The sequence below is a fragment of the Gavia stellata genome, chromosome 13 (genome assembly GCF_030936135.1).
Source record: "Gavia stellata isolate bGavSte3 chromosome 13, bGavSte3.hap2, whole genome shotgun sequence".
Classification (NCBI taxonomy): Eukaryota; Metazoa; Chordata; class Aves; order Gaviiformes; family Gaviidae; genus Gavia; species Gavia stellata.
In genome coordinates this window covers 24097709-24118420 of record NC_082606.1, presented here as the reverse complement: position 1 = coordinate 24118420, position 20712 = coordinate 24097709, and the positions used below count along the sequence as shown (strand labels likewise).

At 38.8% G+C, this 20712-nt stretch overlaps 1 protein-coding gene across 1 annotated transcript in view; it reads right to left on the bottom strand.

The window, feature by feature from the left end:
* Positions 1 to 447: 447 nt before the first annotated feature.
* The window catches only part of SPG11 (SPG11 vesicle trafficking associated, spatacsin), a 35549-nt gene continuing 15284 nt past the window's right edge, over positions 448 to 20712 (bottom strand). The window contains exons 19-40 of the mRNA XM_059823683.1: positions 20466 to 20627; positions 19636 to 19702; positions 19020 to 19185; positions 17680 to 17885; positions 16769 to 16877; positions 16102 to 16261; positions 14641 to 14898; positions 14228 to 14428; positions 13803 to 13910; positions 12516 to 12678; positions 11893 to 12107; positions 10787 to 11531; positions 9784 to 9926; positions 8113 to 8311; positions 6911 to 7048; positions 5073 to 5206; positions 4263 to 4370; positions 3504 to 3672; positions 2655 to 2743; positions 1974 to 2129; positions 1236 to 1387; positions 448 to 827 (exon numbers count right to left, since the gene is read on the bottom strand). Coding sequence (XP_059679666.1) covers positions 647 to 827; positions 1236 to 1387; positions 1974 to 2129; positions 2655 to 2743; positions 3504 to 3672; positions 4263 to 4370; positions 5073 to 5206; positions 6911 to 7048; positions 8113 to 8311; positions 9784 to 9926; positions 10787 to 11531; positions 11893 to 12107; positions 12516 to 12678; positions 13803 to 13910; positions 14228 to 14428; positions 14641 to 14898; positions 16102 to 16261; positions 16769 to 16877; positions 17680 to 17885; positions 19020 to 19185; positions 19636 to 19702; positions 20466 to 20627 — 4029 coding nt within the window. The 3' untranslated portion in view covers positions 448 to 646. The remainder of the gene's footprint in view (positions 828 to 1235; positions 1388 to 1973; positions 2130 to 2654; positions 2744 to 3503; positions 3673 to 4262; positions 4371 to 5072; positions 5207 to 6910; positions 7049 to 8112; positions 8312 to 9783; positions 9927 to 10786; positions 11532 to 11892; positions 12108 to 12515; positions 12679 to 13802; positions 13911 to 14227; positions 14429 to 14640; positions 14899 to 16101; positions 16262 to 16768; positions 16878 to 17679; positions 17886 to 19019; positions 19186 to 19635; positions 19703 to 20465; positions 20628 to 20712) is intronic.

Below are 20712 nucleotides of genomic sequence, written 5' to 3'. Positions count from 1 at the left end.
GGCAGAGTACTCCGGTTGCTGGCTCCTGCCAGGGTGCTGCTAGCAACTGTCTGCCCAATAGGGCTGTCTAAGCGTGGAAAGGAGTTAAAATCTAATAACCATTACGAATAGATTTGTGCTTGATTACTACTTTCACTCCAAGACAGTAGCAAATTAAGTTTAGAGTTGTACAAGACTATTTCACTTCATCACTAAGCTAGAAAACAAAACCAGGCTACTCAGACTGGAATCAAGGAACGGATGATCCTGGCATCTATCTAAAACTTTCTCCTGCTTATTTCATTGTCAGCGTACTGGATATTCTGCGCGTCCTAGTTCAGCCTTTTGTTGGTTTAGGCACAATTCCTATGGTGAGCCATCGTCCACACCTCTCCTGTAAAGGACTGCTGGATCTCTGGTTTACCATCCGCTGTGCCACTCTGTATTTGCTGGTTAGTCATGTATTTTGTAAACAGTAGGATTTATTATACAAAACACAATTTTAGGTTAACACAGTCTCAGCATTTTAAATATTTACAACCACCACGTTTTCTGGAGTACCTGTATCATTGTAAGCAGGTAATTGATAAAAATGTCTGTTAAAGACTCCATGCAAGCAGCTGTGGCACTGGTACTTGCCAGAGCCAGTCTCCCCGGAGGCTGGGTTCTAGTTTGATAACATATCATTAAGGCAACAGCCAGTCTGTGCATCCTTCAGGAGCGTATTTACCACATCGTAGAACTTGTTATCGTAAGCCAGTCTGTAGTATGTGTAGATATCTTCACAGTAAGCGAGCAATTTCTTCAGATTTTTCAGAGCAGCATCAGTAGGTGGGTGTTGTTTAACTCTGAAAATAATTGTACGTATATTTGAAACAGAAAGGCTTCACAGACTATTAGTGTAAAACTATCTTGCTATAGAACTGTAAGAAAGAACTGTATTTCTTAACGAGGTTGTGCTCAGCATGTACATTTCATTCTCTTGGTTTATTTTGCTCTGATTCATTTTAAAAAAGATTTTATCTGACCAACCCTAAGGCACACTATTTATCCAGCTCAATAAAAATGGTAGATCCAGTGCTGTTCCCACAATATGCTTAAGAAACTAAATAGATCTCAAGTCCCTATATACTACGCTTTATTACATAGAAGGTTTTAACATTTAACGTAAGACTTGCATGGTATTAAACATGCAGTTGCTCCTCTAGAGTAGCCTGTGGAAAAGAAAGTTCCAATTTGACCACAGAACTACTTACTTCTTAGCAATTTCCTCAAATAGGCCAGGCTTCAGGGGTCTTTGTTGTTTAAATTCTTCGAAGTAAGTGAAGTCGCCCTTGGTGATCACTTGTTGGTACAGAACTTCAGCCCAATCTGGAACGAACTCGTAAGCCTCAGCCACAATAGCCGCCTGCAGGGAAAACAGATGCTGGAACTACTAAGCAGGAGGAGTTTATTCTTGCACAGAAACACTCCTATACTTAGAAGACTTAGGATATTCTAGGTCGTCTTCTGCTTGGCCCATCTCTTAATGCTGTTCTTGAGAGCAGCTGTGTTCCAGAGAAATACAAGGGTAACAAAATACCGCAAAAAATTTTCCTTAACCCCTTAACAAGATGTCAGGGGAGGGGCTGTTTGTTCTCTTTAAAAAGCCCTTTTCTTTCTTACTTCCAAGTTTACAAAATAATGATGGATGCCAATGCAAATTAGATTTCAGGGCTCAAGTGTAGATTCTCAGCAGCACAAGAGCCACTGGATAGCCAAGGTCCTGGCTGTCCGATGGCAGCAAGGCCCGCTAAAAGCATCAGTCCACACCAGGGTTGCGCTTCCATTTCCAAGCTTGGTCCCATCTGCAGCAATACCATGGGATAAGTCACGGGACTGGGTGGCCACGTGGAAGAGCTGAGCGTTACGCTCACAGGAGTGGAGTGCTTCAGTACCTGCTGTTTAAAACAATCATTTTCAGAAAAAATAACAGCTGAGGAAGCCAACCTTACCTGATAGAATCTAGGCAAGGACATGATGGAATCCATCAGGTTCCGTCTGTTCAGGTTGATCAGCATAGTGGTCTGACCAGTGTTGAGAAAATGCAGCTGGAGGGTTATCAGCTTTGTTAGCCGCCTGCAGCGCAAGGACTGGCGGACACAGGAGTCCTGTTTAATAAATGAAAGACAAATGCAAGCTTCTGAAGTGTGCTTCTAGAGGAAAGCAGTAAATATTCCTGAGGGCAACAGTGAGTTCAGAGTTGTCTAGTATTTCATCTTCTAGATCACTGCAGTTTCATCACTGATCGTATTCCACTAGTTTTAAATGAGGCTTCACTCACCACAAACACTGCTTTCATCACAGTCACGCCAGTTTTTAAACACTCTTTGTATTGTTCTATTCTGGCCCGTTAAGCTCATGGTCACTCCTCTCAAACTGGGGAACCTAAGTGTAACCCTCAATGTTAAAGCCTGATGAGGGAACAGCATACTGCTCTTGGATACAGCAGTGTTCTGAGACTGCTGGGATACTGCTGAGCTAACAGAGCAGGAGACTCCTTTGCTCCTTTTCTACGGGGACAGGATTCTGCACACCCTCCTCCCTAAAGCAGCTCGCTTTGTTCTCCCAGTTCAGCTCACTCCTTATGTGCTCCCAATGCTGTACAGAAGTCATACAATTCCATCTCATTTTACCTTAGAATAACTTTCTGCGGCATCAATAAAGAGAGTCAGAGCTTTCATCAGCAGTTTCTTTAAATTTGCAACATCCTGAAGTGACTCCTCTGAAATGGGGAAGAAAACCGAATAACCAATTATTTATAAAGGTGACCAAGCAAGTTACAAAAGTACCTCCTGGTACCAAGTCTGTCCCTAGTGTTGTTTCAGAAAGCAACAAAAGATTAGAAAAAAATTTTGTATTAAAAAAGTGTGAAGGAACAGGGATGCCTGTTCAGTTAGTGGACCAAAGCTATTGTGGAACCTAGTCAAGTGATTGAAGAACTGAAAAGAAATCCAAATCGTACATTTGTGGTAGATACCAGCACTGACTACTACCAGATAAATTCAGAAAACCATTTGGCATAGCTTCTGTTCTAGTTGCCATTATGGTACTGGCTAACTGCTCCGCAGTGAGATCCCTGTCTGCTCCCCAGCATTCTCCCAGCTGTACAGAACTCACAAGTTTAGATGTTAACAAGTTACCTTGCACAAACATAAAAACCCCAACACTTTATATTAAAACCCACTGTGTCACATCCTATTAAAGTGAGGAAAACGTGCACGTGTCCTTACCTCCCCACATGTGGTGCCACAGGAACATTACATTGGTAAGAGCCAAAAATAACTCTTTGAAAAACACCAGAGCAGCCAGATAAAACGTTCAGCACAAGAATACCCCAAGCCTGGCACACAGGACCCTCCTTCCAGTCAGAGGAAGTTTAATGGATGTTACCAGGATAGCACAGGCAATCAAAACTACATTCACCCATCACGACTTCCTTCTTCAACAAACTTGTCTTCCTTGGTTTTGCAGTTTCCACTCACCCCATGGCTGAGATTCAATGAGTTTCAGCTGTATGCAAGCAGCAGCCTCATGATTCTCTCCAATTTCTCGACACATACTGAAGCAAAGGGCTATCATGTTGTGCTTTTCACTGTCCCCTGGGCGACAGCGCTTGATGTAATCCAGCAGAGCTGTCTTCAATGTCCCGCTCTGGTTAGATGAAGGAATATCAGATTAACATTTGAAGAGCTTTTGTTTTATTCGCATTTTGGTACCCACAAGCAAATCTGTTCTGGTACAATTTTCCAAAAAGTGATCATTTCACTCTTTGAGGTTTCTCCATACTATTTTAAAACACAATGGCAATATTATGCTATGTCAGGTAAGAAAATCCAGCACCTATGCATTTATTTCTTTACATACAAATGTCAAAACTGACATTTGTTTATTACTTTATTTATGTTACAAGAAAGCTGTAAATATTTATGATTTTTAAAAACCCATGAAACATTAACTAGAAGTAAAACCAAAGCAGGACATGAAAACTCAAAGTGACATTCCCAAGCCTGAAGTTTCAATGATGCTCTTGTTGCCGCACTGAACTAACTATAACAAACTTGTTAAACTAAAACCAGAATAAACCCCAGAATTAATTTATTACTATGAAACTTGAATAACACTTCCTACACGCCAGTAATTAAAATCCCCAAATAATTCCACCTTATTGTGTAAATATCAGTTTCCGATGTAGCCAACACAGTTCTCTGAAAGTTTTCTCCCCTTCATCCCCCTCCACCTACTGTGTCTAATTTCTTTCTCATGAGCACTTCAAAGTAGTGTTTCTCATGCAGCAGTTCAAATATGTAGGTCATTTCATTGTATCTGCCAATTCCAGTGAGAAGACGAACCTGTGGAAATAACAGTGTAAGCATGAAGCTCAAAGGAAAGCAGAAAAATCCTCTCTCTCAAAGCAGTCAGCGCCAGGGAGAAGGCTGCGTGAGGCCAGAGTGCTGTGCTGGCCGACACAGCTATGTGGCACAGCGAGTTGCGTTAGGCAGGCAGATGTTCCCTTACAGCCACGGGAGTTTTATTTTTAAACCAACCTACTGCATCTTTTTCACTGTGAGGTGAAAGGACATAACTTTACCAAATAAAAAATGCAGTGAACCTTTTAGCAGTAACACCATTATATTACGCATGTCTCAGACTCCAGGAGTCCTTTCAAGGCAGGACTTAAAGATGCATGACAGCCCAGTAATACAAACCATCATATTTCACCGGTAGTTGAATTACTTTGACATTCTATTCTGATTTACTACACTGTTGCCACCTCAGCATTCCACTGTCTCCACCTCCTTTTTTCCAGAGAAGCCTTCTAAGAGCTTCTCTGACATAAAAATCATCACCTGTGCACATCAGACCAAACACCCGCCTTTAGCTTCTAGGGACAGGCAGGACAAGGCCAGTCAACCAGAGGTGAAAGACTGTACTCCACTCCATCGCCCACCAACTCCCCCGGCCCCGCTCACAAGCAAAGTTATTTGCTAACGTGTACGTGGAAACCTTCATACAGCATCTGGATAAACACACATGGCATCAAAGACACATACCACAAGTCCGTACTCCTCATTAGGTGCCAAATGTTCGTCTGTGAGAAGCCGCGCTGCTTGGAGGACTCGAGTGATCCCTTCCATGTGGCATGTCAAACTAAAGCAACTGTGGGCCAAAATCAGCAATTCTGTAACTGAAGAATAGAAGAACTCAGGCATTTCACTTAATAAGCTGAGGAAGTTAATTATCATGCCTCTTTCCAAAAGTGATGCCATCTCTGCAGAGGATACACAACCTTTCCAGTTACAAACAGCAGAACTGCATCAGAAAGTTGAGCTATTATGGTTCTGTCCTATGCAATTTTAAGAAGTAACAGTTTCTCTAACAGTATGCATTCAGCCTGGCTTCCCAATCTGTGGGAAAGTCTGGGGTTTTTGGATCATTTTCTGAAATGTTATTTTATTCCACACACAAAACTTCCAGCCTCCTCCACCAAAAGCTGATTGACAAGCGTGTAATAACACATCAGCACCCCACTGTTACCAGTCAGCTCTGCACTGCAAAAAGAAAGGCCACAAGTTTTGCATCTGGGTTTGAAAAATCATTCAGAAATACCATACACTAAATAAATGAGTCAGACCAGCACATCTTAGCATATTCCAGTTTCTGTGGAAGGCCTGGTCTAATACTGTAAAGCAATCATGACACAGCAGAGTCCTAGACCTTACTCTCAGCACCATGCAACTCACTTCAGAAAAGCAGTAGTATTGTACGAACTGGTACATGATGTATTTAAAAATGCCGTTTTGAAAAGAACACAGTTAATGTCAGAAACCTATACAACATATTTTGAAACAAACCAATTATACCTCTACCTGTAAAAGAGTACTCTATCAGAGACTCCAGTCAAAGACATCCTCCAGCACAATTTGGTAATTCCCAACATTGTTTCCTCAGGGTCTTTTCCTTACTTTTCGTCAGCCATACATGAAAATACTAATATTCACCCCTATATTACTTAACCAGACAAAATAAGGGGTAAGTTAATATCTGACAACAGGACAAATGTGTTAGGGACATAAAGATTACAAGGAACATGGTATTTTTAATCACTTATTTTCTCACAAAGGTTTTCCGAAGTTGCAGTATTATAGCTGGATTCTAATGGAACAGTTTCAACGTTACCTTCAGCCGTGCTTTCGCTTCTGCAGAATGTGTTCTAGAGGATGCTCTTTCCTCACCACTTTGGATGAAATAGCATTGGAAGTTCTGCCCACGTTAATACTCACGAGACAACTCACACTAAAATCTTATCCTCATTCATTTTCCTCAGAGATGAACTGCCCATAATAAAACTTTTTTTAAAAACAGTCTAAGTAAATAAGTAAATGATCTTGTTTTGCCACTGCTGGTTAGCGGTGGCAAAATGGTACCAAAGTACCTTGGCGATGTTTTATAAACTCAAGGACAACAGCTCCACGGTATATAAAGCTGCAAAGTGTAAAATGGACTTTAGTAACAAAAGATCTAGAAAGTTAGTTTAACAAATGGCTAAAGAAAGCTATTTCAAATTGCGATTAATATGAAGAAAGTCACAGTACCCTCCTTCTGTAACACAGAACTACAGAAGTTCAGGTAACTCACTGACTGCATTTCCCAGCTGTCAGCACACAAAAAAATCTGTATTTTGTTTGGAAAGTAAACTGAGGCAACACTTAAGCAACATGCTTATTTACTGTGCATATACGCAGATCTATTAATTTAATATCAAATTTGACATCAGTAACAGATGCTTCCATCAGCATTGCTTTTATTCTTTGTGATGTGACTTTAATCCAAGTAATGCCATGTTTAGTAACACACTAGTTACATCAAGTATTATTTGCCATTTACTTACTGCATGACAGTTCCCCACGTGGTATAGAGGAAATTTTATCCAGTAACTTCATGCCAACCAATGTATGATCCTGGCACAGCTTAGCAAGCTGTAGGAATGCCTGACTCTCAGCTGCAGGGTTCAAAACATGCTTCTGTCCTGTGTCCACACAGAGAGAGTATGTCACAAGTGCTAACTGTTCAGGAGAAATTTGCTAGGTTAATAGCAAAAAACCCAAACGAACCAATATAACTTCATCCAGACTGACCTAGGACTTGGAACTAAAATTCTAAAGACACTTTTGTATCTTACTGCTTAGATTTAAGAATCAGATACTACTTCTTTGCCAGTTCAACCCAATGAAATCCTGCTGAACAACTGTATTGCTACTGTAATTACACCTATAATTTCACAAAAGCAGCAGGCTGCTGCTGCTGCTCCTCTTCCTTATGCAACACAATCCTAACCCATCCCTTGAGTGGCTCTGATTCATACTCTTCTATGAACCAGTTCAACTCATGAACAGAAAGCTCTTCGGTTTTGGATTTGTTTTCTGCTGGGTTAGTAAATCAACTCCTCTGAAGGAGGTGGACCAAATCATCTGAGCTAACCAAGTGAACTGGTACAAGGGGAGCAGCAAGAGTGAGGGGGAGCAGAGAGGAAGACAGTCAGAGCAGAGGAGAGCACAACCGGACTTATGAGTCTCCATCCGATGTCTCATTGTTTCTCATGGAACTTTGTTGTTAATGTTGTGGCAAAGTAGAAGCTACTCAAATAGAAAAGTCCCCCAGATAAATTCCTGCTGTTTTGAGGAACATCCCTCATTTCACAAAGTAAAAAAAAAAAAAAAAAGGGAAAATCTTTTGGCCACGCTTTTCACAAAGAAATTAACATGAGTCTTTCCAAGTCAGATGATGAGGGGCTGCAAAGATCATGATTAAAAAACCCAAACAACCCTTTTTTTAAAAAATATTAAATTTACATCCATAAAAAACAAACCCTTAAATACTGCAACACCACACTGGACACAAAAATAACTAAAATGAAACATTTGTATAAAACCTTATATAAGGTATACAAGGTTTACAAACCTTATACAAGAGCTGCCCAAACATTACTGACTACAATTAGCACTGAAATATCTCGAGAGCAAGGACCATTTTTCATACACACGAATACCACACTTACAAACCAAAACCGCTAAAATCAAGCCTCTTTCCTACCTTTCCCTTCTGAAGATGCCAGTAATTCCTGCATGATTTCTTCAGCCACTAGCTCTGCCACAGTTTCAGGCTGGAGACCCTGCGTGGTGATGAATGCCTGAGCTTTCCTGCATCTGTCCGGCTGACGGGACGACAGAATTGCTCGAAGCACTTTTTCAGGGTTGTGGGCTGACATTTCACTGTAGGAGCAGTTCAATTCCTAAGAAACATACATACACTTAGAAGATTCTACATAGCAAAAATTCCAGTCCAGAACATATACTGACCTGCAGTACATCTTCTGAACGATGAGCTAATGCAAGAGGGGGTTGCTGGAGACGCAGACAAAACTCAGTTTCAAAAAATGCAAACATAATCTGCCCTTGTATCAGTTAACAGTGCCTTCATCTGTATATCTTCAGTATTAATGTTCTCCAGATCAGGATGGCATCTAAGTACCTTGTATTTGAAGTTTAATACTCCCAGAGCTGTCGCCATGGACAGAGATTCTTTCCCGAACCAAATATAAACCTTAACACTTAAAATACCTCAAAGAAAGACAAGAATATTTCCTCCCAAACAAAGAACTGTGTTTTACCACATAAGTTTTACTTATGAGGTTCCTTCTCCTCTTCTCTACGTACCACAAACTCTCAGTGAAAAAGATATACAAGTTTTTATGTTTGCTACATTTGGAAGAGGAGTTGGTGAGGCTCTGAAAATACTCTGCTGTAACATATTCCAACTTTACAAATTTACAAATTAATCAAAAAATGTACCTCATAAACACAATGATCAACTCTTAATTCAAAAGTATGGACATCCAGCTTCAGGCAAGAAGTATATGGATGGTGTAAAAGGGAACAAGCCAGTCATACGACGACTACTTAGTAGCTCAAACCTGAAGCACTCACTCCGAATATTCGAGGCATGAAAAATTCTGTAGGAAAATCTAAGAACCTCTGTGATAAAGATGATATGAATATTTTCAGCACACATGCTACTGTTTTTATTCAGAAAAAACTAATGCTACGGTCCAACAATATGGACCAAGTACCACAGAAAGGGGTTCTGTACCCTGAAAGAAGTGTTCAGCAACACCCTCCGGAGAAGAAGCAGAGGTGGGCTGCTGGCAGTCATGAAGGTCAAGGTGCAGAGAGGCAGCAAACAACAGTCTGCTACTTCTCCTATCACTGTCTGGGTCAAACCACTTGGAACTTATTAGCCACTCCTCTGCGCAGCCTCTGGGTAAAGAGCTGTCACTGCGTGGAGCCTGCAGAGCACTTCTATGCTAAAACTTCTAAGGCAGCTGCTATCTCTTTGTCTACTTCTGGGTTGGTGTTGATTATGAAGGCATCCCACAACAAAGGCCTAAAGCAAAGTGCTGGATGAACAACATATGCTTGAAAGATTATAAAAAAGGCACATCAAAGAGACACAGGCTGAAATCTGGCTCAGCAGAGTCAGAGGTAGGGGCCTGGGGAGTCTGGTAGTTGAGTTAGTTTCAACACTTCATGCCTAGGAAGCATCTGGATATTTTTCCACACAAAGGCTCGGTAATTTCACCCTCTGAAGCTTGTTTCATGCACCTGATGAGTACTTTCACCGCTCTTTAGCTTTCCCTCCACAAAATTCCACAGCACAGCTTGATACAAACCACTTGTTTCTTCAATAATGTTACTAGACACATACCTTAGAAAGTTCATATAAACAGAGAACCTGTCTGCAGTAGTTTCTTCCATGGACACATTCATCTATGAGAGCCTTCAGACTGGTAACAACCTGATCATCTGGAGACAGAGCCGCAATGTGTGTCCAGTCTTCCAAGCTTGATGCTGGAAACAAAAATACTATAAATTCCTTTCTCATAAAGACAGATAACACCAACAAGCCTTATACTTGGAGCAAGACTCCAGAAATCTGTAGCAAATACATAATACTTTCTCAGTCTTTGAAACGGAACTCTTGATACCTGTGACCTTTTTTTTTTTTTAAGTTTTAGGGTACAAACAATACAACAGAACACAAATGAGCCAAAATATCCACAATAATACCTCAGATGTAAAATTCCTAAGCATAAGAGAGCATAAGGGTTCAGCAGTCTTTCTGATAGCTTAGGCTTCATTTATTCTCTTCTATTCCTATTAAGCTTTATATATGTTAGTATTAGAAAGTAATGTTCCAGCTGACAGCTTTCTCATTCAGACTTCACAAATATGCAGAGTACTTTATATATAAACATTATCAGCCTTGCTAGTAATAAGAAAAACTAAACACTTTATAATGTACAAAGAATTCAGATAAAATATTAATTAAAGCATTTCCACGTTTCAACTCCAGAAACACACTGAAGATTTGCTAGAGTGTGTATTCCAAAAGCAGGAACATAGATGAAGTTCAGTGCTACTTTACTGGAACAGAATTGTGAACTATAAAAAATGAACAGTTAAGAGATTACAAAAACTGTATACAGAAACACCCTGTCTGAGGCACATAGAAGCAATGTATATTAAAAGGCTTCTAATTCCTTTCATTAGAGGATTTATGAACCAAGGAGATAACCTGCTGTCAGGAAGACCTTATTTTCCACAGAAATTTTTGGGGAAATTACCACTGTAACAAAAGAGGAAGAATCCAGTGGAACCCCAACAACGGTATTACTTGTCAAGTGGCTGAATTGGTTAGTGTTACTTACCACTTGGGACTCTGCTTTGCTGAGATGCACTGCTTTCAGATGTCTTCTCTCTTGCCACAAGGAGAGTCTGAATATCTGTATGTAATTTGTCTAGATCAGTCTCCCCCGAGGCCAGAGCTCTGCAATGCAATACCACTGAAACGTCTCTGTTGTAGAAATGGAAATACTGACAAACACGGCTGGCTTCATGCACACTTCCTTCATCGAGAAGGCAGCCGATCAGAAACTTGAGTGATTCCTCCTCATCGTTAGTCAGGGTCTGTTGAGACTCTCTGAATGCAAGACCCTCTAGTTTTAAGTACTTTGGTGTGTTCAGAGCAGGTAGCTTTGAAAAAGCAAACTCCTTAGCTAAGTTATCAAAGGTAAGATCCCTGTTCACTACAACATGGGAGGAAAATCTCGACTTGCCTGACCCCTCATCTATGGATAACGTTTGTTGTGCGATGCGACAAATCCAGATCTGCTTCTCTATTTCTTCTAATTTTTGCAGTGACACCGAGTCATTCTTGGCTAGCCAATGGCCAGCTAGGGTAAGCAACAAATGTCTCTCCATAATGCTGTTTATCTTCTCATGAGCTAAAGATTCAAATACTGTGTTTGCCTGGTTAAAAAAAAAATCAGATGCAGCTTTGCTGGAGATTGAATTTTTCATGAAGTTGTCATTACATTTTTTCCAGAATTCAGTTCTTGTCTGCTTTTGATGCCACTGTCCAATGTCTCTTAAATGATGTAGATCTCTTAGAACCTGCAAAATTCACAAAGCTTTTAAACAACCATCTTTCCAAAAAAGAAAAAATCCCACTGGATGGCTAAAATACCTAAAAACTGAATTTAGATTAAGTGTCTCAATATGCAACAAATCCATTTATTTTTCTCACCAAATAAAACTGATTTTATAGCAAGTAAAAATAGTAAGAGAATAAGGAAAGCTACACTGTCCTTTTCAGCTCAGCACTTACAGTCAACTTGTTTGGTGTACTTGCATTTAAAATAAAAAGTGATTTGAAGAAAAATTTGTGTTTCAGGAAGACTGAGAAGTAACATTCTCAATACTGCCAGCAATAGGAATATTAAGAGGTGAGTATCGCTATTTAACTATACTGTACCTCTTGGGTAACTACGTTGTCCACGGGCAGTTCAGCTAGTGCTGCTACCTCCCGAGCCAGCGAGAACATTCCTTTCTCTTGTAGCTGCTCCAGAATTGATCTGCACTCACTCTGAAATGTCTCCATATTGTAACTTGTTAGGATGGAGCGATTAATTGATATGGAGGAATCCTTCAGGGTCTCACTGAGTGCACAGAGTTTCTTCACGTAAGGGCCTGTTTCAAAAGAGTATAAATAATTAAAGGCAGCTGGTTTTTAAACCTGAGGAAATTCTGCTACTTATTTCAGCATGCAACCCTGCCAGAGAAGGAGCACAGATTTTACACTCTAAAGCTTTCATGGGACTGCAAATAAGCTCTAAATCCGCAACTAAAGTACTTCTGTACGTAATCTGTGCACTCGTCACCAACACTTGCACGTAATTGTTCTCCCAAACAGACTTACTCACACAATTACATTTTCGCCACTGGATTCACCGTAAGGACCACCTCTGGTTATATAAATTCTTATACAAAAATAAAACAGTATGAATACACTTAAACATTTTTGGTCACTCCAGAAACATTGTATCTGGTCTTGAGATTAAAGCAGTAATATCATCTAACAGAGGAAGCTGTATTTACCATCGAGTAGAAGATTATCTGCTGCAGCAAACAGCTGTAAGAGCTTTCCTAATTCATACTCTGTTCTACATTGCTGCATCATCAATTCAAGAAGGACCAATGCTTGTGATTCCAACCACTGCACAGGCAATTCTGAAGCTGCTGGTTCATCTTCACTTTTAAGCTGTGGAGATAAAGATTTTTAAGTGCTGGGGTTTTTTTTGCAAATATATTCTGCATTTTGGTGGGAATCACACTGGAAAGGGAAGGTGTACCAGATCTACCTCCTTCTTTAAAAAACAATGAACTGCCATTCCCAAGGGGGCACTGATCTACCCCTGAGGTATGTTTGACTTTGATCTGAAAGTAGTAAATTTTATGGCACGGTGACCACCAATTACTCCTGATAATCATGGAAGAGATAAAAGATGCAAGAAGGCTCAGAAATGGATAGATAAAATAAATTGCTAGATTAATAGCTCCTGTCATACAACTGTATACTTTATAAGCATATCCATTATGTGAGTAGCAGACAGGAAAGGAAACTGATCTAGCCTTTGCTTGAATTGCAGGAAGGAAAACCACTAATGACATGGAATGTTAGTTACCAAGATACTCAGGGAACTAGAAAATTGTGATGGAAAGGAAAGAACTGAAATAATTTGTGAAAAAGTCTGTATGTGAAAAACAAGGAACACTGCATGAAAACGCTTTGGTCCTCCTAAAATCAACTGCTAAATCAGTGTTTTAATCAGTGTGTAATACAGTTCACTGAGTCATTTTCAAAGAAAAGTCTATGCAACTACCAAAACTAAAGCAGTATCACAGACTTTTTCAGAAACTTTGAAACATATTCACAAAAGTTGTCTTTCTTAAACAGATATTCCCTGTAAGTCACTGATTTATCAGCTCAGTATTGACATGCCCTGGTCAATATAGAATAGAGAATATCCCACACTTACTCACCACAAATAATTAAATTTACCAACAGTTGTCCTACTTGAGTCAATGCCAACCTTTAAACACTAAACTGCTCACACCAGGAGGACGACATTGTATTTCAATCTGCCATATTAACTTAAAATGATTTAGAAAAATGCATTGCGGGTTTTGAATTGTCAAAAACATTTTTCCATCAACTGCCAGAAATGAAAAGAATCTGCTGAAACCTCCTGCTTCGCAAATCAGCTCCTAGATCATTCTAAGCATACCCTTTTTCATTATTTTCATATATGACATTAGATGCTTATCACATTCTAATAAGGGAAGATGAAAGCAAAGACAATTATAGAAAAATAATTTGCTTACTTTTGTGAGACTTTCCTGAAACTTGTCCAGTTTGGTTTTAGCTTCATTATATTTTTTACAGTTCATACATAGTTCATACATCTCCAGTATATACAGTAAAGGGGAATCCTTTAAGACACAAAAATAGGTTATCATTCTCTCCTAAAAGTACCTCGATAAATGTAGAATTTGTCTTCCTCAGTACCAGAATAATAAAGCTCTCATTTATTAAAAACGCATGCAAGGTTGATATATGATCTGCAAATTTGTAATAATTGGAAGAACTTCCATGCAAAGATTTTCTTACTTGACTGGGATTTTCAGTGGATTACACCCAGGTTATCTAGGCCACAAATAGCAAGACAGAGGGGAAATCTATAGGCCATCTCCTCTCCAAGACGATTTGAGATACACTCAAGTATACCACTAAAAAGACATTACCTTACCTTTAAAAAGAGCTGGAAGCCATTTAGAAGTGTTTTACTTTTTTGCTTTCTTAAAAAGACTTTCCAGATAACTGATAGGTCATGAAGATCCCATTCATAATTTTCTGCTGAGCTTTGAATATGGTTTGTTGCTTCAGCTCTGGTAGCATCATCCACAGTAGTAATTATCCAAACACAGAGACAATGAATAATGTTTGCATCCTGTCAAATGCAAAATGATGGTTTTATAATAACCAGAGACAAACATCACCTCGTTATGTATCACTCGGCCAAATGTGTCATACTATTCACAATTACTACAAAAACTGAGGAAAAAACCTCGATGAATATCTACCATTTAACATAATTATGCACACCACCACTTTTTTTATTACTTATTCCTCTAAAAGATAAATAACTTCATCAATACTCACTGGGAAGCATGCTGCTAAAACACTCAGGATGGGAGCGTGCTCTCTCAATCCTTCAGTCAAAAGATAACATGAAGGGTTGGGGTTCCCCTGACATTGCAAAAGGATTTGAAAGAGACTATCTGCATATTTGCTCTTGAACACACTGGCAGCACTGTTTTCAGGACTCCCTGCATCAGGACACAAAAATGGTAACTTCTCCAATGCCAGCATCAAGTGATCTCGTAAAATGGGAGTGAAATCTTGAAGGACAGAAATGACCTAGGAAAACAGAACCAAAAGCATCTTTACAGAGTGACATCCAAAGAGAAGGAGGGGGAAGAAGGACTGAAGTATTAAGTACACAGAAAAGACAAATAAAACATTCTTCAAACTTGATTTTTTAGAACATTTTTGGAGACTTAGAGAGGAAAAAGTGTGAATTATTCTAATAAAATATTGAAGCTTATCCATTTACATGAAGCTAAAATGCCTCCTAGGGACACTCGTTCTTGTCGTATCTCTCGTACTGCTAACAGCGTATCATGAAAAGTGTCTGGTTAGTTGCTGTTGTGTAACTACGTATTTTTCTTTTCAAGAAAACAATGAAGAGATCCAAGTTAAAATCCGAGGCCTGCTAAGTATCATCTTACCTGGAATTTTGCACTTAGCTTCCTCACATTACTTTTCCCAAATTGCTTTTCATTTTTACATATTGGTAATATTTTATTAATTTTTAAATTACATTCAAAACCAAAACCGGAAGATTTGGATTCTCAAAAGCTTAAGTATCCTTATACAAAAATCGATGCAAGTTTTGAAAGGAAAGATAAGTGGCTTTATTAAAACTTACAATGAACATACAGTAACTCTCCCATAAAAAAACCAGTTAACTAAATGATTTTAAACTTACAAACAGTATGTCATTACTTTAACTAAATATAAAAAGAAAATTAAGTCCCTTCTTGGCAAATACTTTTGTGTTCAATTCCCTTCAGAGAGACACTCAAATCACGCCTCTCTGAAAATTGTTTTCTCCACTACTGATTAATAATCTCACATAAGATTTTTCAAACAGGGAATTTTTTTCCTAATCTTCTCCTTTAATAGTTAGCTTTCATGCTCTTAGAAGCATATGATTATATATCTGCTGAACAGTCAGCTCCCTCTGGAGTCAATTTCCTTGGTCTTGTGTTAGCTTTTCACATACCAAGAGGGAGAGAAAAGTAGAAAAGATAGGAAATCTGGCTCTAAGAGAAAGGCTATCATCATCAGAGGCTATCAAGCATCCTGAGACAACTTCTAACTCCCTGAAAATGGATGAGGCTTCAATTTTATGTTGTATCCACAATATGATATTCTCTTGTTAAAAGAAGCTATTTTTTCTCTCCCCCCCCCCCCCTTTTTTTTTTTTTTGAACATCACAGACAAAGAATGTTCTTGATAAACTCTATCTTCATTTAAGATCATACAAGGATAGCTTACCTCATCTGGCTGGTAGCTGTACAGCTGGGTTTGGATGATGAACTGCAGCCAGTCGTTGGATTTGGCACATTCCTTTAGGTAAGATGTACTCAGTCCGATATTATGGAGTTTACAGAACTGCATTACCAAAGACCACTGCCTTCCAGAGTCACTAGATGTCCTGCGTGGAATTTAAAGAGCTTCAGATGTAATAAACTGGTATTTATACCCGATGTTAACAATGTACAAACTCATCATGTGGCCGGAGATCCATTGCCTGCAAATGGCAGCACCAGCAGTTCCACTGATTTCACTACAGATTAGGTCACATTCCACTATGGAAGCTTCCATACTACACCCTGTGGACATTCCCACCTACCACGGCAGGTAAACTGTCCTGTCCTGACAATGTAGGCTTTGAAAAGAAGTTGACAGTCTTCCCTTCCAAGTGTGCCGCAACAGCTCTGTGGAACAGTGAGTCTAACGCGCTGACTGCACTTGCCAGTATGCATATATTACCTCTATTATTTAAAATACCAAGACTATATTCTAAACTCAATATTGTTGTTCAGTTTACAGCAATAAAACACACACGGATCTCTCTAATATTACCTGAATGCACAAATGGTAAAATTCAGTGCTCGATCTCAATTTGCCAGCATAATCCTTTAAATTATGTTTTACTCACTTCTTTATTCCTTGATGCTCAACTGCATCCCAAAAGGCTTCTTCTAAGGAGACAAGAACTTCTGCTGCTGCTGCTTTTTCACCATCAGCCAATTTTGTTAACTTTTCAACTGTTTAAAAGAACGTAAGACTATTTCTGAAATGCCACTTGAGATTAGAGTAAGGGTAGTATTTTCAAAAGTACCAGAATCAACAAGCAGAACAAATCCTATTAATTTAAATGTTTCAATAACTATGCCAAGTCTGGCATCAAAGTGGCTACATGATTTCAAAAAATAATTTCAACTTTCAAATCACATACCTTTTTTTTTTTTAAAATAAGCTCTACCTATAGTTTTAAAAAACATACATGTTTTTAGAATGATCAGGAAAATATAAATAAATGCCAGTAGTTTCCTAGTTGGCACAAAAACCAAGACACCTGTGGATCTATAATCAGAAATTCAACTTTCTGAAGTTACTCCTAGGATAAATTTAATTTCCTTACAGCTTTGAACATCTGATTTCACTGCAGCTGTAAGACAGTTTTCAAGTATGAAAGAGAAAAGAGACTTGGTAACGTCCCTTTGTTTAATCCTCTAGTTATATTATTACAACATTAGGCTGAACCTTACTAAATATTACACTGAGCCTTAGGCAGCTGTTCGACAGCGCCTATTAGATACTCCTGTGATTCTGGCTGCATGTCACATTACAGTCTTCCTGCCTTATTTGGTATGCCAGGTTCAAAAGGCACCTTCAAAATTAGGAAGCAGCAGGAATAGAAGAAGAGCAAAATTCTTAGCTCTTCAAAGGACAGGATGCTTTTACTGCATTCCTGAGAAGTTAGGCACCATCTTTCAATCCACCTCTGCTTCTCTTCCCAATAAATACATAGTACCCTACTTTAAAACAAACAAAAGACATCCTTACCCAAAGATTCTCTCATTTGATTGTGCTGAGATTCTGCATTTTTAGTTCTGTAACTGAAAATTATGTTTGCAACTTTAATATTGACCCTGAGTTTGAGGCTGTTGAGACCGAGCAATTCTAGAAAACACACACAGGCTGCTCCTACTGAAGGTACACTGAAGAAAGAAAGAGCTAAAATACAGGCTTCATTTCCTGCTTGCTGAATCCTGAAACAAAAAGAACACCAGTTAACACGTACAGTTTTTAACCAACTTTCAAACACGAATATTCCCCATGTAAACCAGAATCACAGAATCACTACGGTTGGAAAAGACCTGTAAGATCATCAAGTCCAACCTGAAAAAAAAAAAAACAAAAAACCCACCACACACCAACAACAAGCCACAACCCACCCAACACCACACAGCACCATGTCCATCAAGCTACATCCCACAATGCCACATCCACACGCTCCTTGAATACCTCCAGGGAGGGTGACTCTACCACCTCCCTGGGCAGCCTATTCCAATGTTTCACTACTCTCTCAGTAAAGAACTTTTTCCTAATATCCAGCCTGAACCTCCCCTGGCGCAACTTGAGGCCATTTCCTCTAGTCCTGTCACTAGTCACTTGGGAGTAGTAACTGAAAAAATCGTGCATGCTTGACTGTCATTTAAATTATTAGGTACTTCAGTTTACATTAACGTGTGTTTTTCTATTTGCCCATATCTTAGCTGTTTACACAAGAGAAACTGATTTGTATAGAAAGGTTGAAAAGAAACAAATAATGACTAATAAACAAACAAGACATTCTAGAAACAAAGTGATGTGTTCTGATGTCCCTCCTATTAATTTTGAATATATTCAATACTAAATTTAATATATTCAAGCAAGATGTGTAATTTGACTATATCCTTTTGAACACATGATTTTGAAGCTTCAGCCAGAACATTTCATTCCTTCAAGCTCCAGTACATTATTTGTCTTATTAATTTAACTAAAGAAGTGTCATCCTTAGGAAATGTCAAAGAAAAGGGGCATCTTTTTTCTACAGTCATCTAGAGGCTCAGGTCCCTAGAAGAAAAGCCTAGCTGTGTTTGATATGACTGCAACATTTTTCATTCCCCACTTTCACTGTGCAGATTTTATTTAGGTAATTCAAAATAAAGCTCACCTTCTTTTAGGTGATATTTTATTTCTATCCTACTCGATCCTAGACTGAATAGACTCCTAGGACACCTAAAATTTCAAGTGATGCAATGCACACCACTTATTTGCTGTTGGGGAGGATTATTGTTACTCCATGTGCTAGATTATAACTTCAAAAGAACCATCCGACTGTCATTTCTGAGAAGACTTACAACTGTTTGGGGGATTTGCTCTTTACTAACTGCTGGACCAAAAATGTACCAAAAGCAAATGATGGACGTCCATGGTGCAAATAGTACAAAAAATCCAGTCGTTCCATTATAGCATATTTGTTCACCAGTTCAGGGGATGAAAAATGAGGAAAGTCACTTGATGCATCTAGAAAGAATATCATCATTATTATGAGCTGATAAACAGTTGAATTAAACATAGAAAATGGCTTTCAGCTACAAAACATGAGATGACAATCGAATACATCTCCTCTTGTTCTAATTCAAATCCAGCATACCCAAACCCCACTGAAATTCCAAAATTGGAACTCTAGATCACTTCTTACGCCCTCAACTTGCTTTTAAAAGAAAATACTGCTTTTCTGTCTCATAATACATTTAGAAAAAATTCTGTCTGTGAAGAGCTTAATGGGAAAAGTTACACCTATCTAGGATTTAATTTCAAAACAAAATTTTAGTAAACAACACTATTTTTTTGTATAAGAAATGGCCTTTTGAATAAGTTTACCTGCCAAATCATTGCACTGTAAGGTATTTTATCCTAGGTGCTCAGGCTAGAAAAGCATATAAAACTTATAAAGCATATAAAGTAACATACCTGATATAGCAAGAGTATTTGTTGACTGCCAGCCAAATAATTTAGTGGGATCAAAGGGCACTAATGACTGAAAGAGAAGAAACAAAATATATTGGGACAGCTTAAGATTTTCACATCAGTCCAGACTATAGAATATTTTAGGAAGCTATAATAGCAGACAATTCGGAATGGCCTGTGCTGCTATCAAGCAGTGACATGTCTTGTGCAGTTCTCTCTCAAAGGTACATATTTATGTACTCCGCAGGATCAGGATGCAAACAAGTGCAAGGAAAGGTTTAGACTTTGGTCTAAGGAAATAGGGAAAGAGCATGCTTAAGTATTTTGCTAAACTGCGATCTTAGCAAAGTTAACACTTTCTTAATAATGAATAATTTGTAGCATTTCTTCCAACTTTCAGTTTCTCTCATACCACAGATCTGAAGTAAAAGGCATTTGCCCAGAAATGTGTCATGACATTCCATGAGACACTAACCTTTAATTCTAAATTTCAGTTTCCCTTGGACAATTAAAAACATTTTAATTTTTGTAATACTAAACAACCTGCCCACTGAACACTGCAAGAATATCACTTCTCTGACATTCCAGGACTGCTGAAGTTAAACATTCCAGATGTCTTTATACGTCTGTGGAAGCGAGGGGAAGCCAGACTCACAGCATTTAGATACCATTTTAAAAAACTGCTTAGAATGAAGCTATAAACTTTAGCTCCAAATTAAGGATTCCAAGGAAACAACATACGGTCCCCACCCTCCAGGCTTTAGCTGAAAACAAACTTCTCTTAGTTTACTTTCGTTCTGCCAAAAATCACTACCGAGAAGCATTTTGTGTACCTGAACAAGATGGTAAAGAGAGATGTCAGGTGGCAAAATTCCATGAGAAGTACCCGGGGGAAAGAGAGCAGCTTTGAGTTTGGGGTAAGGAGTCAATGCCATTTTTAAGAGCTGTGGATCAACTTTCTTTAGAGGTTTTTCCATACCTTCATTCTGAAGAACCTACATTGCAAGGAAGCAAAATTATTTCATTAGGAGAAAGAAACTGTATTAAGAAAACAAAAAAACAATCTCTGAATGCACCAAA